The 15,739-nt window shown below is 39.9% G+C and overlaps 1 protein-coding gene across 1 annotated transcript in view; it reads left to right on the top strand.

Moving 5' to 3' along the window:
* The window catches only part of TBCD (tubulin folding cofactor D), a gene marked incomplete at both ends in the record, with an annotated part of 83,881 nt that extends 68,495 nt beyond the window's left edge, over positions 1 to 15,386 (top strand). The window contains 10 exons of the mRNA XM_009875048.1: positions 755 to 786; positions 2,931 to 2,993; positions 3,368 to 3,444; positions 5,639 to 5,720; positions 8,417 to 8,535; positions 8,956 to 9,047; positions 9,894 to 10,034; positions 13,783 to 13,866; positions 14,977 to 15,135; positions 15,248 to 15,386. Of these exons, the coding sequence (XP_009873350.1) occupies positions 755 to 786; positions 2,931 to 2,993; positions 3,368 to 3,444; positions 5,639 to 5,720; positions 8,417 to 8,535; positions 8,956 to 9,047; positions 9,894 to 10,034; positions 13,783 to 13,866; positions 14,977 to 15,135; positions 15,248 to 15,386 (988 nt within the window). The remainder of the gene's footprint in view (positions 1 to 754; positions 787 to 2,930; positions 2,994 to 3,367; positions 3,445 to 5,638; positions 5,721 to 8,416; positions 8,536 to 8,955; positions 9,048 to 9,893; positions 10,035 to 13,782; positions 13,867 to 14,976; positions 15,136 to 15,247) is intronic.
* Positions 15,387 to 15,739: the final 353 nt, after the last annotated feature.

The raw sequence follows: 15,739 nt of genomic DNA, 5'->3' as shown, positions 1-15,739 counted from the left end.
CCTCCTGCCGCTGTCAGTGCCCGAGCTACATTCAGGCGGGATAGCCGGGCTGGATAAGCCTGAGGTCTGGGCTGGTGAGCCCATCCCTACAGAACACACTCTTAATTCAGGGGGGTCTGAAGCATCTCAAACTGTTTGTTTCTCTCCCTTCTCTGCTGTGTTGGAAGTTTTTACCCCCTTGCTCGTGGTGGTGAATGCAAAACCACCTGGGAGGAGGCTTTAGCAGGGAAGGAGAAGGCTAAAATAGAAGGGTGAGAAACTTTTCCAGGAAAGCAGAGTAGTTAACATTTATGAAAATAGGAACTGTTAAGTGAAGTTTCTATTTAATATTCCAGAGAGAAAGATTTTGTTAAAAAAGGGGGATGCAATTGCTTTTCAGTTGTGGAAGTCCAGAAGCTTGTAGAGGCTGTATGACTGAGAAGTCCAGCAGCAAGTCCCACAGGTTTTGAATGCTTCTGAAGCAAGTGAAAAGCAGAATGAACCCATCAGTCTTTTATTATTTATATTAAAGATTAGAAGAGTGGAACCACATTTTTGCAAGAACAAAGTTAAATATTCAGAAAGGTTTTGTATAAATCATGCTGAAGACAAAATTTTAAAATTATTGTAGAGTTGATCAAATACAAAACTGCCATTTTTTTTGATCTGCTTTCGTTCTGAAATAGTTTTGAGGGTGTTTTTGTTTCTCACTAGGCAGTGCACTCAGATTGCTTGTGGTAGGTTGTTCTCTGAAGGCTCTGTTTCTGCTTTGCAGGGGTTTGGGTGGAGAACTGATGAGACCGGCTGGTAAGTGTCACAGCTCTGGCATGAAAGCAGAAAATGTGCGGTAAAGAGTTCTTCTGTTTACTGTTTTCCGCTTCATTTTGCATATATTGTGTTGAATGCCTAAGTAAAGCATGCAGAGTAAATAAAAAAAATAACAAAGGTTGGAGGCCAATCAGAAGACAAGTACACCGGGGCATTGGTTGCCAGTACCTGTGTGAATAACCCTGTCTGTGTGAGAGTTACACGGTTGTTCTCTGGTTCCACACACTGAGCTTTCTTTGGGGGTTGAATTGGGCTCCCTTCATTGATTTACTACGATTCCTCTCCAGAGGAATTATGAGCTGTCCATTAAGAGAGATGCCATCACATAACTAAACGATTTTATCGTAATAAAAAGTGTGCGCGCAAAAGGTGAAGAATAAAGACACCCCGAAGTGGAACACAAAGAAGATGATGGATTGTTCACGTGGATTTTGAAAATCATTATATACAGGACCACTGTAAAAGGGAAGGGCATTGCAGGAAGAACTATCTGGGTAGCCTGGGAGGATGAGGACGTGGTGCCAACCTGAGTTTCCTGCCTGTGGGTTGAAGGAAAGAAGTGCTACGTGGCAGATTCCGGCTTAGAAGATGTGAAGCCGTCCAAATGTAGTGGGTGAAAGAGTTTTGATACCAAGGATGGAAGAGGAACCAAATAGAAGGCGTGAAGGGGGCAAGGGGATTTCTGCAGGCTTTGAATGAGTTTAGTCTTGGGACATGATAATGCAGGCTGAAAGAATAGGTAGATTTTTGTAATAACTTTTAGCTTTTTAAGCAGCTGAATATTTCATAGTTTTGGAGAAGTACAAATGACAGTACTTTGGCATGATACAGCTGTGTGGGTGGAATAAGAGAAGAATTGAAAATGTTCCACAAATTGCCTGCATGTCTAATGAAGATGATGGTCTCAACCACAATAGAGCGTAAAGAAGCAAAGAACTAAGGAGGAACCCGAAGAGACTGGGGTTTAGTCACAGCGTGCTTAACCTTGTCTGGGAATAAATATTACAACAAAGAAGCTGACTTACAATATTGAATGGAGCTTGAGCACCGGGAGCCTGATTGTGTGACATTACCATAGTGAGACCTGAATTCAAGAGTGGATTTGGAGCCCAGTGAGTTGATTATAAATGAAGAAGAAGATGAAGTGTGTACAGAGCCTGGAGTAAGATTCAAAGATTAACTTGTGGGAGGAGAGGAAAACAAAAAAGGTGGCATTGTATAGTAGCTTGTGTTCTCTGCCTGCTCTCCCCCAACTCTAAAGCAGTCAGAGCGTGAGTATGGATGTGTACCCATCTGTTTTATTTGAACTGATCAACCAGGAGGTGAAAGATCCTGTATTCCTGAAGTGCTGAGTTTTCATTTGAGCAATGCGGTCAATCTACTGTATAGTAAAGGTTTGCAGTGTTTACTCTATTCCCCACATCCCTCTATTCCCCCAAACAGCCTTGAGACACTAAAAAAATACTATTCTGAAGGTCATTTTGTAGGCTTAGAATGAAGTTAATTTTATAGATTTTAAATAACAGGGACTTAATTAATAAAATTACATTTTTCTCGTATTCCAAGTATCAAAGGAAATAAAGCTGCATCAATTTTGTAGCTTCTGGCTCTGTGCAGAGAACACACACATCTGTGAGTGAACAGATGCCACTCCCTGAAGGTCCAAAAAATGCTAATAAGGAGTAGGAGAAGCTTTCATTGATGTTTTAATAAGGTTTTTTAGTGGCTGTAGTATTATCCTTGTCCAAGTCAGTTTTTGCTATCAGTGATGCTATATGGCCATTTACAGGTGGGTATAGAAACACAGGAGTGGCTGATACATACATTGCACCTTAAATGGCAGAAGGGGAAAAACATGTCAGCAAACGGTGGATTTGCATGAATGATGCAACTAACTCATGTTAGAGCACAGTTGCTGCATAGCAGCTTTTTTTACTTGCAAGATTTGCAACTGGAATTGCCTTTCAGATTTTAATTTTACATGTTTTTGCCTTCTATTTGCAATTTTTTCTCAATTTAAAATTGATGCTAATGTGACTTGATGTGGCTGTATATTCAGAATTGCTGCAATTTCTCTCTTTTTTTTTCATATTTATCCAATTATCAAATTTATTTTCTTACAGTCTGCACTTTAATTGAAAAGTTGTCGCTGTCAAAAATGCCATTCAGTGGAGACCCAATAATTGGTATGTTACATTGTACCTTCCAGTATCTTCGTAGTTATTCATTATGCTAAAGTATTAAAGAATTATGTTTTTCAAAGAAGGGAGACTAGCGAGGTTGGGTGGCCTAACAAAAAATATAATAATAAGATTCATAAATATTGCAACAAATGGTGATGTTATTTGAAGCTTTGTTTACGGAAATTTTTTTTCTTGTCAAGTTTTCAGCATCAGAGTATAACTAGAATAGATATATAAGTTGAGAACCACAGCCGTGTTTGTTTGGAAACCAAGGAAATATGTCAATATGCACAGCTGCCGCTAAAAAATAAACCAGAGAATGCTGAAGTTCAGAAAGTGAAACAACTTCATCCTACTTACGTTCTGTACTATTTCAGGTGCCTGGCAGTGGTTAATAAACGACAGTCTAAGAAGTCTCCCTGATGTTTCAAGCGCTGCACAACAGCATGTAAAGGTACAGCACTTCCTCCTCATTTGGTCACGTTAAATACAGATACAGAAATAATTTCGGTTGTTTCTTTTCCATGTTTGTTTCTTAGTTTGCTAAGAAGGGTATTTTTTTTTTTTTTTTTTAAAAATCCAATTCCTCAAAATTCAAATGGACCTTTTTGATTAATACTTAAACAGTTACCATGGAATCACAGAATGTTGGGGGTTGGAAGGGCCCTCGAAAGATCGTCTAGTCCGACCCCCCTGCCTTTATTATCACAAAGTTTGTTCTTGTGTGCACATCGGGCCAAAGGGACTGACGGGTCTGTTCTGCTCTACCGATAATATGGTAAGATACCTTGATTTGTGGTAGTTTCGAAGAACTTCTGTGAGAATTAAAAGAATCCCTGGATGATGTCCTCAGGCCTGATGTGCTGAGGGTGTGTTTTTTAACAGTGTGAACATTGCTGTGAACAGCCAGCGCTATTCAGGACAATGTGCTTAAATTTTCCATTCAACTCTGTTGCAAATCTGTTTCCTGTGCTCTCGAGCTAGTCTAATTCTGAATATGAAATCCATTGATGGGTCAGTTCCATGCTATTTTATGTACATGATCTTACCACTTCCAGTTACTTGCCTTAATTTTCCCAAGTAATACCATGAGAATTTGATTTTGCATTCTTAAAGGCTCTACTGAATTATAAAGACAGTTTTTGTCTGCCCTGTTATAAATTGTAGCCATCACAGAGACAATCAGAATATAACATGTTGTGTTAGGTTTTAAAAATAAAAGGCCAATGCAAATAAAAGGCCATTGCAGATACCTTATAGCTCATCTTTTAAAGTCTTCCTTGGAAGGCAGAGACCAGAATGTGTCCAAATCACTGAAGAAAATTAAAAGATTAAATTTCAATTCTTGGAATATTCTTCTGGCATTAGCAATTTATTCAAAGAGTTTGTGTGTCTTATAACTGGAACTTCTAAACCAAGCTTAGAAGAATTAATTATAGACATTAGGAAATTTTGACTTCCTTGGTTACCATTAATGTTGATCAAAGGATGTTGAGTAAATGTCAATTCCCATTTGGTTTCTGTATATTTGAGAGAAAAAAAATTTTAAAGATGACGCGTAAGACATTGAAAAGTAATCTTTTATTCTGACGTGCATTTCACTCTTCCAATGTAACTTCATGCATGTAGGGTGAAAACCATTCTCTTGACAACGTGAAGGATCTGAGCAACCTGATGCGCGTGCTCGCTGCGGGGGGTTGCGCTAGGTGACCTTTCCAGATGCCTCCAGACCCAAACCATTCCATGGTTCTGTGACCTACAGCAATTAGATAATTCTGGATGTTTTCCTTCTGTAATGCCTGTGGTAGTTACAGTACTTAGAGGAATACTGATTTTCTTTCAGGTCCTTGATTTTGCGTAGAAAACAACTCTGAGGTGTTTTGAGGGTAGAATATAGAGCCTGTACAGGATTCCTCTGTTACCATTTGAGATTTTGTGACCAAAACCACTGTAAAGGTTTTCCTTCTGTAATGCCTGTGGTAGTTACAGTACTTAGAGGAATACTGATTTTCTTTCAGGTCCTTGATTTTGCGTAGAAAACAACTCTGAGGTGTTTTGAGGGTAGAATATAGAGCCTGTACAGGATTCCTGTTACGATTTGAGATTTTGTGACCAAAACTACTGTAAAGACGAGGCAGTTCAGGCAAAATGCACAACTTTTGATTCTTCTCTAAGATTGAGACACAAGGATTGTGATACTGGATAGTCCATGTTTTTTTCCGTATTTCCTTTCTATAGCTTTCTGGGCAAATATGGGTTGTTACCAGTCTGTCATCAATGTATTGAAGATTAAATACCGACTTCTGTATTTCATAGTGTCATCCTGGAGGTCCTTCAACTGAACTGACAATACAGTTGATACGTTACTGTTAATGTCTTCACTCTTTATTTAGCTTACTGGTACTTTTGAAGGGCTAAGAGTAGAATCTTTTTTTTTTCTTACATGGGTTTCCTGTCCTATTATTCCTAGACTACTATTGGGAAGAAATAAAAAGAAGACAAATGTCAGTAGCTGAAGGAATTTATTAAAAAAACCCCAAAACCCACACCCCACTCTTTTTTTCCTTAACCTTGTAATTCTAAGCGCAGTTACCATAAAGTATGACCTTAGTAAATCCATCCAGTTCACAGTTTTGCCTTCGTTACAGGACTCTGCAGTCTCTGCCCTGACGGCGCTCTGTAATGAATATTACATCAACGACAAGGGAGAAGCTGATCCAGCTCTGCAGGGTAATGACTCATGTTTACAGTAGAGGCAGAAAACCCTGGGCTGGACCTAACTTGCACTCGGGAGGTACCGGATAGAATGGGGAGGAGCATCACCAGTTTTAAAGGACCTTAATAAGCTTCAGGAAAGAATGATAAAACCAACTGAAAGTCTAAGATAGGTCTTAGGGGTTTTGATTGCTTTAGACTCGAGGTGAATACAAGGTACCATGATAATGAGTATTAGGAAAAACAGCCTGTCTTGGTTTCTAAATCTTCTGTATATTGCTAAATCTCTATACTTTTACTATTTTTTTTCCTCAAAAAATACCCCTTTCCTTCACTGCATGCCTGATTTTTTGTGGGCAGCATGAGCCGATGTGATACAATACTGAGGCAGATGAAAAAAAAAAACCACCCTTGGGAAGGGGTAATGTTTTGTGAAAACAAAATGCTTCGGGCAGGAGGAGACAATGCCAAATCATGAAAATGAGTTGAAAAGTCACTTTTAATGTAAGGATGAAGTTTCAAGCTTCTATAAAAGTGGACCAGAAAACTCTGCCGGATGTCAAAATCAGGAGGGAGAGGGGATCTGCTGGATGACTGGGCAATAACACGTCTGCAGCTGTTCAGCGCTGTGCTCGCTTAGGCACCTGTGAAGCTTAATGGGTTTTTCCTGGATTCTGGGTTAACTTTTCATTTGGCTTGTGCTTGAAGGAATCATGGCAATGTAGTCTCGATGGTCTACGGAAGGAATCAGATTTGTAGACACAGGCAAAATTTTTCATCATACCTCCTGGAATGGTTTAGAGAATGGAATTCTGAGTTGGAAATTTTTCTGTTCTAAAAAGTCCCCAGTGAGCTCTGTCTTGATGGTGCTTTTATTTGGTCTTGTACTGCTTTAAAGCCTCTTCCACATGTGGTGGTAAAAGTACCATTACACACGCGAACATATTTCAAACGAAGAAAAATTTTATTTTCATCTGTCTGTCAGTAAAAACTATGTATTCCATGACTGTGAAGTTCTTTATCTTGGGGAACTGAAATCTGCTGTGAAAAATCCTGCCCATAATGTGACAGTGTGTGTGTGTAAGCTACAGTGCAGAAGACATTCAGTGACAATACTTAGATAAAAGCAGATCTAAACATGTTTAAGTGTCTCAGGAAAAAAAAAGAAAAGCCTTTGGTAAAATTTAAACACTGTGACCAGATAGATGGAAATGAAAACAGAAATGAGAGATACTTCAGTGGTTCAGCATTCTGAATCTGTCCCTATAAGACCACAGTTTTATTGAATCACTTCTTTTGCGCTGTTTTCACCTTTTCTTTGTTTTAATTTTTTCTACCTTGATGTGCTCTGGTTTGGTTTTGATTACTTTCTCTTTTAATATTCCTTCAGGATGGGTTATGTTGAATGAATATTGTAGACACTATCTAGACCACGTTGTTTTATGAAGCCGAAGACTCTTAGAAGGGTATTAGCATTTGCATTACCCTCACTAGCATAACTGCTAAGTCGTTAGAAGTAAAGAGCTGCCTGTGCGCTATTCGTCATGTCTTAATTTTACGTCATTTGACTAAAATGTCAATCTTAAATGTACATCAGTCACAGGGAAGACTGCGACGGCTCTTACTGTCTCAGATGTCGTGCTGTCTAAGCAAGCGTGGCACCTGCCGATGGCCTCAAGACTCTTCCTTATGCTCCAGCAGTTTGGAAATTTTTTAAATGACAGGTGTGCTCCTGTGAAGGTATTGCTAACCTCTGGACAGGGAACTAGTTCCCTGGTGTGAGGAACTAGTCGAGGCCTGCCTATTGCACAGGGATTTAAAAAAAAGAAAAAGCCACTTGGGAGTTATGATTAATGCATAGTTTCTTATGGTAACTCTTCTTTCTTCCTCTCACAAATATTGCTCAAGCGTTTAAATCTTGGATGACAGTAGGCAGTGGCACAGTTCTGTAATCCTCCTAGGATCTTGGATTCTTTTTCTTTGGGGATTAAAACGTGCATGTTGAGTAAAGAGAAAAATGACGACCTTGCTCTGTTTTGAACCAGAGTTGTGTTTATTGCAGCTCTCTGAGTTATTCTTTAAAGTTTTTCTGGAGTACCTTTTTTTCCCCTCTGCATTTTACAGAGAAATTTAGTGTAGTAGCTGAGAAATCTGGTTAAGGGAAGTTCTGTTAAATCTCATGATAAAGCCTGTGGTCGAAATACGTAGTTAGATTCCTGACTCTTTTTTTTCATCCTCGTTTTCTTCTTTGCATCACTCCCCTTCATTGTTGAGCCTCTTTTTCCTATGCCCAATTCAGTTTACTCTTGTGCATTTTGTGCTGCTGTTTTTCGAGCCATTTTGTTGTGTAGCAGCACACACAGTCTGGGCACAGCATCCCTGCTTCACTTGTCTAGTCAGGGAAATGATGACCTGTAAATATAAGAGAACTTGTTCCGCTGTGTTTGCATAGAAATTTGTGCTTATTCTTTGGATTTTCAAAATATTACAGTGTTTTTTAATCGAGAATTCATGTAACAGTGAGCTTCTTAAAAAATTGATCTTTTTTCTGTAGGAAATGCAAGGTATTCTGGTTTTTAATTTCATGAATTATAAAATTTTCTAGCTGCTCTGTTTGGGAAAGCTCTTCCTGTTATATTTTTTTATTAGCCAAATATGTAATGATAATGATGTGTTACTTGCTTTTCACTCTGTAATTGTATTTCTTCTAGATGAGCTGGTGACACAGTACATTTCAGAACTACAAAACACAAAGGAAATGATTCGTTGTGGCTTTTCACGAGCTCTTGGGGCCCTTCCAAGATTTTTGCTAAAGGGCAGGCTCCAACAGGTGAGAAAATATGATCACTGTAGTAAGAAGAGGACACACGGGATTTGGAATTAAACCTATGATGGGAATCAAATAAATAATAATGATCATAATTAAAGGTCTTTGTGAAAGGGGTTTGGATTATAACATACAGCAACTCCAGAAAATAGTCGTGGGTTTAGCTTACCATAGATTCCAATAATTAAATTTAGTCCTGATTTAGTAGTGTTAATAGAAAAGCCAGAGATGGAATTACCCATTTGCTATGAAACGTTTGTCCAAAGGGAAAAGTGAAGTATGCTGACAGATCCTGGTGAGAAACCCAACGCTGTTGCCTCCTTAGTTCTTTCACACATGATTGCGTGCCTTTTACTACAATATCTAAATTTAACATTTATTGTAAATAATGAATTGAATTTTAATATAGCCTTTTTTTTTCAGGTTTTGGAAGGTTTGAAAAGAGTTACCTTAATTTCCCCTGCAGACGTGAGCTTTGCAGCAGCCAGAAGAGATGCCATAATAGCAATTGCAAAGTATATTTGTCATCCTTATTTTGTTTAATTCTTTCTTCAGAAGCTTTCTCCTGTTCATTCTGTTGTGAGCTTGTAGCATGATTGTTAAAATCAGTTACACAATGATGTACACATTTTTAGTGTGGGACTGTCTGCCTCTCCATTACTGAATATATCTTTGATTCAGGGGATTATCACACGGCGGAGGATGGAGTACGACTCTGGTGGTGGTGTGGGTTTTTAAATCGATTACCTGACTGGCTAGAGTATATTCTGAAGTTTGCCTTTCCCATGGGCTGCAGTTTAGTGAGCTGTAGTGAAGGAAAAGAATGTTTTTTCCACTGTCTTAACAAGAAGATTGAATCAGTTTAAAGGGATTGTATTTTTTCTAAAGGAATATTTTCTATGTTGACATGCAACAGGGCAGTTCGTGTTAACGGTACCATAGTGCATATGCTCTGAAACTGTTACAGCGCAACACCCCTGTGTCTTCCATGTAAAGAAGTTTATTAATATCAGATTCAGTGCACACTGGGTTAGTGCTTTGCTCTTCTGGCTAACGTTGTTTTAAGGAAAGTTCAGACAGCTGCTTTAAGCACATTCTTCTTGTAGCATTACAGACATAAAACCAATCTCCATATCTGTCGGGTTTTTAGCCTTGCTAGTGTTCCTTTAAGTCCTCAGGTCCAGTATAACACAGTAGGCTCCGAAATATTCTTTATCGGGTTTGTGTAGCAGATGTTAGAGGTGTTGAGGATATTGTCCGTCTGGGGAATTTTATTAGGTAACAGAAGAAAGCCGTGATATTAATCTTTCTCCTCGCTAGTGTTATGGTTCCCTCCTCATCCCCTTTTTCTCTTTTTAAAGAGTTTGCCAGACAATAGGTGTAAAGGGAGAAGGATCCCAGGAAGAATATGTCTGCAGAGATAACATTGCTCATATTTATGCTGTGCTGCTTAGTGGCATGACTGACTACACCACGGACAGCCGGGGAGATGTTGGAGGATGGTAAGATGCTTTGCAAACTGGGGCTTGAACTGTCGTCTTTGGTGTCTAATTAAAAACTGATGTCTTTTCCGAACCTGTTAGAAATAGCTAGCTCCAAGCTTTTGATGATGTAAGTATAGGGAGAAGTACAGCGGGGGAAGAGAAGTAGAAAGTGAAAGATGGAAGAATTTGTCATTTGCCCTGCAAGTTGCGAAGCTTGTGTTTTGACTTCAGCCTCACTCTGGTTTTCTGAATGACATTATTTCCTTTTAGTGAGTATCAGAAATGTATTTAGTTGTAAACAGTCCAGCGATTTAAAACATTACGTCTGTTTCTTTGAAATAACACCTTTACTCCCACTTGCTGAACTCTCCTATTGTACGTTTGTGTTGTGGGAACTTTTTGCCAGGAGAGGGAGCAGTTGCATAACGTGTCAGTGACAGATTTTTCAGGGCTAGTGACTTGACTGAGATGGATCGTAACTTGGTATGTGCTGTGGTGTTACAGCCTCATTCGAAAGCTTAGGCTTTTAATTATTTCAGCTATGAGAATTCAAGAATTAAATCATCATTCTAGCTCATCATCTAGCTCATCATTCTGCTTCTTTCTGTGGCCAAAATGGTCTCAGCCACTTGCTTGCTCCCTCCTCCGTGCTGCGAGCGCAGCAGCTGGGTTCTGGAGCACTGGCTGCGTTCAGCTTGGGCAGCCACAGGTAGCCTGCCCGTCCCAGCTCACCTCCGAGGAAATAATACGCGATGCCAGGCATGCATTGTGCCACTTTGGGAACGTTTTGTTTTGGCTGAGATACCTGTTTTAGAATTCGGTCCTACTCACTCTTGACTTTAGTGTCGTTATTCTATTTGGTAGACCCAGGTTGACTTTAAAAAAATGAAAGAAAGAAGTTAATTACAGTGGCATTGTCCTCTTTAGGATAACTTATTCAATATCATGAACACAGGGGCAGGTGCTGTGAAGTACATTTGTAATTACCGTGAGGGGCGGGAGCTGCTGTGACACACCCTGTAACCAACTGTTGTCTTATAGCAAAGTTCTGATTGTGCTTTCTTTTGTGCAGTGCCTGTCGTGCTAGAGCTTTCCCTGCCAGCAATCATGAGGTAGTTTGTACCACGGTCAGACTTCAGTGCTCCTGCTCTGCCGAGTCATTATCAGTCACTGGGGGCTCGTCATTCCAGCAAATAGCTATTCTGCCTTTGAACAGAAAGGGAAGTGTGAGCTCAGCAGCGCAAGGTGGCAAAAAGATATTTTGTGCCATGTTAGCGTGGGGCACTTTTTAATTGTCTGGCCTTGTTCCTCTAGGGTACTTCAATATTTACAAATGTGTTGAAAAAATAGAGAGGGCAAATAATCCAAACTACTTATCAGCATGAGTTAATATTTGTGTATTTGTATTTTTCTTGTTTTGTATAACGACACCCAGCTCCTCAGCCTTCAGCACCGGTTGCTAAAATTGTCCTAAGACAGGGAAATAACAGCACGGGGCGAGAAACCGGGGGAAAGTAGGTGTGTCTGGCATAGAATCATAGAATCATAGAACAATTCAGGTTGGAAAAGAGCCTTGGGATCATCGAGTGCAACCATTAACCCTACACTACAAGTTCACCTCTAAACCAGATCACCCATCTCAAACTTAGAAGAGGAACCAAGGATGCAAACTAGGAAGGATCAAGAGCAGGTCGTTCTGGCTTGTGCAGGGAGAGTTGGAGTCTGGATTTCCCTCTTCTCCTTCCTCAGCGTCAGAGCAGAAAAGGGAGATGAGGGGTCTCTCACTCAGAGAATGTCGTAGCACAAAAGGGAGGCAGGAGTAGCTGAAAGAAGACGTAGGAGCAACTGTATAGGGTGGGGGGTCAGAGAAAGGGAAGAGGTACCAAGCTCTTTGCTTTCATAATTAGGTGAGATACTGAAGTAGATAAGAACCTGGCTAAGTATTATTAGATATTCAAGTCAACTTCCACATCTGACAGCTCTCATTGCAGTTCCCCACACCTATTGTTTATCCTTCTGTCTGTGTCTTAATTTAAAACCAAAACTAAACTGTTACAAAGTGGAAATTTTCAAAGAAATCCTGAGGAAATTAAATTCCCAACACCCATTAACATTCAAATGTGCTTTGAGCACGAGATTCCTTTTAAGTTTCTTTGGCAATGCCAACCACAATCAAGTCAAGAAACGTGTAAATTAAAGGGGGAAGGGAAATCTTTTCTCATAGCGAACTGTTGGCTGCTAAATGCTTCTGTGGCCTCTCAAATATGAGTGTTCTCTCATTCTCTTTCTTCTAAACCATCGACAAAGATGGAAAGATACGAGGAGAACTGCCATTTCTCTGGAGAGGCCTTGTGTTCACTGTGTGATTTTTGTCTGTCTTTAATGGAATCGTGGGAAAGTTTAACCACCTTTACTTTCCATATGCAAACTTTACCTTTCTTTTGACAGATTGTTTGCTGGGACTTGTCCAGTCTGTCTACAGGTGTTAGATGTGAATATCTAATAGGCAGATACTGTATGAAAAACTAGGAAAACATACTTTGATGAAAGATTGCCAAACTTGTATTAAGCTACTTAGGAAAAAATGATGTAATTTACCTTTTTTACCATTATAACAAAAGTCCCACCCAGTATTAGATTGCGTAGGCAACCATTTTCAGCCTCTTTTGGAAATTAGGAAGTATAACAAAAGTCCCACCCAGTATTAGATTGCATAGGCAACTATTTTCAGCCTCTTTTGGAAATTAGGAACAGGAGTCTTTCTTTTCTCGATAGGCAGGTGTATCTCAAATATTTATTTATTTATTTATTTTTAAATTATTACTGGGAAAAAATGACATTACTGTGGGTAACTAATGTGATCAATGTGTTGGTCCCGGTCTTCTGCAGAATCATGTCACCAGTTGAGGATCTGCCATGGTATTGCCCTTGTCTTAAGAAAGAAACAACTTTTAACAACTCATGTATTGACAAGGCATGTGGTTTAGAACAGGTGTATTGATCTTTATTTTTCTTTAATTGAAATGACACTCATCTTTCTTATATTATGTTTAGAGATTTTGAAGGCAGAAGATCTTCACCATTTAAATAAGACGCATTTCAAGCACAACTTGGTGTCACTTTAACTAATCTTTTTTGTGAAACTAATTATTATTTAGCATAAAGTTTTAGGCCATTCCAAGTCACTTTTTTTTTTAAATATTAACCTTGAAAATTTACAAGGATATGCCACTTTTAAATATGAAACTAATTATTATTTAGCATAAAGTTTTAGACCATTCCAAGTCACTTCTTTTTGAAATAGTAAGCTTGAAAATTTACAAGAATATGCCACTTTTAAATACGATAATGTCAAAATGTGGGTTGGCCTTTTGAAAAGATAATTTGAAACAGACTAAGATTTAAACTTCAGTTTAAAAGCGCGTACTTGTGCAGTAGATATTACTAATCATTGCCAATTTTCACATTCTTAAAGAATAACCCGGACAACATCTGGCTGAAATAAAAACTCAGATGGCGAGGCGGGGGGCTTGCCTGGAAATTAGGATGGCCCTTGTACCCGCGGTGCAACGTGAGCGTCACTTCATAGAACGGGGCTGGGGGTGCGGCCGTACACACTCCTCTTCCTCCCAGACCCCCCCTAGTTGCTCTCAGCAGTCAACGCTTTCCTTGTTTTAAATTTTTGCCACCCTCTAACTTCCCTGCTGATGTGTTTATTTAAATAAATACCGCTGTAACTACTCTAATGTTATCTCTGTTTCAACAGGGTGCGTGAAGCTGCTATGACAAGTTTAATGGAAGTGACGCTTCTGCTGGTTCAGAACGAAGTGGAGTTAATTAGTGCTGACATGTATGCTAATTGTGCTGTTTGTCTTATCTCTTACAACTACGTTCCAGTCCAGAGAAGAAAGCTTTGCTTATATTTTGTATACTTACCCCTTTACTGAGCATGACAGAAGGGCGCCAAGGCTACGCCCGTAGGGACGCTGTGAATATTGCAGTGGTTTTTCAGAGAGCCTGACGTTACTCAGAGAAGCCGGGTGGCAGTCCCACCTCTGGGACGCAGCGCAGCGCTGAGATGCCGTCCGTACTTGCTGCCCCTGCGCAGCTTGCCAGGCTTGTTCGCTTCGGTAGAAAGGAAACTTGCCCGCTTAGCCAGAGCGTTGCGTCATTCGTTTGGAACGGGATAAAATGCGGAGATGAGTCTGGCTTCTTTGCAGAATTAATAGGAAGGAAATACAGAAAAATAGACTGAGGTTCTGATTTTGAGGGAAAATACTGGATTCTGTAGGAACGCGCTGCTCGACCAGTGCCCGTTGCCCAGCGGCTTCCTTTTATTGCAGACAGAGATAATTCACATGGAACGTAGAAAAGCATTCTTGCCAGCTGAATCACATTTTCTGACTATGCTGGGTCTTGCTGTAACTGAAGGACTCCGAGCTGGTTTTACTGTCACTAGTTGGCCTTTCTGAGGTGTAAAGGGCCTCGTGGAACACAGTATTGTAGCTGGGAGTTAGGAATGTAGGCAATTTAAAAACTAGCCAGAGGTGAAGGAGTGATTTATTTGGGATATGTGAGATGTGGGAGAGACCTTGTCCTCTGCTACGTGTGCAATTTTCTACTTGAAAATGTGCTTTTCTCCATGTTCCTGATCTGTTTCCATCTGAAATACAGCAGTTCATCCAAACCATAAAGCACCTTTGTATCTTTTTGGATGAAAGGTGATATATGGATATCAAATGCTGTGTAATTTTAGAGTCTTGATGCTTTTTGGTTGATCTGTGGAAGATAAAACTTTAAAGATTCTCTCACCCTGTTGCTGTCTTAAATCACTTGTATGTTCATTACAAAGACTTGACCCAGAATACTTTCATAGCAGGATATTTTTTGTGTTGTTGAAACAATTTAAATAGGCATTCCATTGATTAAATAATGTGATTACTTGTTTTCTTCTTTGTAGCTGCAAACAGATTATGTGCTGGCTGGCTCAACAGTCGGCTGAAAAAATAGATAAATTTCGAGCTCACGCAGGATCAGTGTTCCTTACTCTTCTACATTTTGACCATCCCCCAGTTCCACACATACCTCATCGAGAAGAGCTAGAGAGGATATTTCCAAGGTAATATATTGAAAAACATTTCCTAAACCAGGGATGAGGATGCCGTCTTGGGAGTGTGTAGAAAAGAAGGGCAGTGCACACACATACAAGATTATTTTTTTCCTTTCCCCAGGTCAGAGAAAGAGACTCTAAACTGGAATGCAGCGTCAGAAGCTTTCCCTCGAATCACCCAGCTGTTGGGTTTGCCGACATACCAGTACTACGTGCTTTTGGGTCTCTCGGTGTCTGTTGGTGGATTAACGGAGACAACGGTAAGTAGGCAGAGTGGCTTTCCTCCTCGGCAGGAGCCAACATTTACCTGACAGAGTTGTTGACTGAAGCGTTTAGTTTGTTACAGTGGATATTGCAGATGGGTATTTGTGTGAGAATTTCAGAGATAAGATTCTCAAAAGAAATCACGTCATAGTTTTAAACCTGACGGACTCTGTTTTTTTCAGCCTTAGAAGTATTATTTTCTTGACTTAGTGAGCATGCATGCAGGAGGCAAGGAGTAAGCACACTCTCTCAAGCCTTGGCCTGATCGAACCTGAGAGTTTCAGCCTGTTGGCTTGATTTTGCACTTATTTGCTCACCCTTCCAAGCTGTTACCAGAGCTGTTCAGCTA

Source organism: Apaloderma vittatum, unplaced genomic scaffold (assembly GCF_000703405.1).
Source record: "Apaloderma vittatum isolate BGI_N311 unplaced genomic scaffold, ASM70340v1 scaffold4398, whole genome shotgun sequence".
NCBI classification, from domain to species: Eukaryota; Metazoa; Chordata; class Aves; order Trogoniformes; family Trogonidae; genus Apaloderma; species Apaloderma vittatum.
The sequence above is the reverse complement of the archived record's forward strand: the minus strand, read 5'-3'. Positions and strand labels throughout refer to the sequence as shown.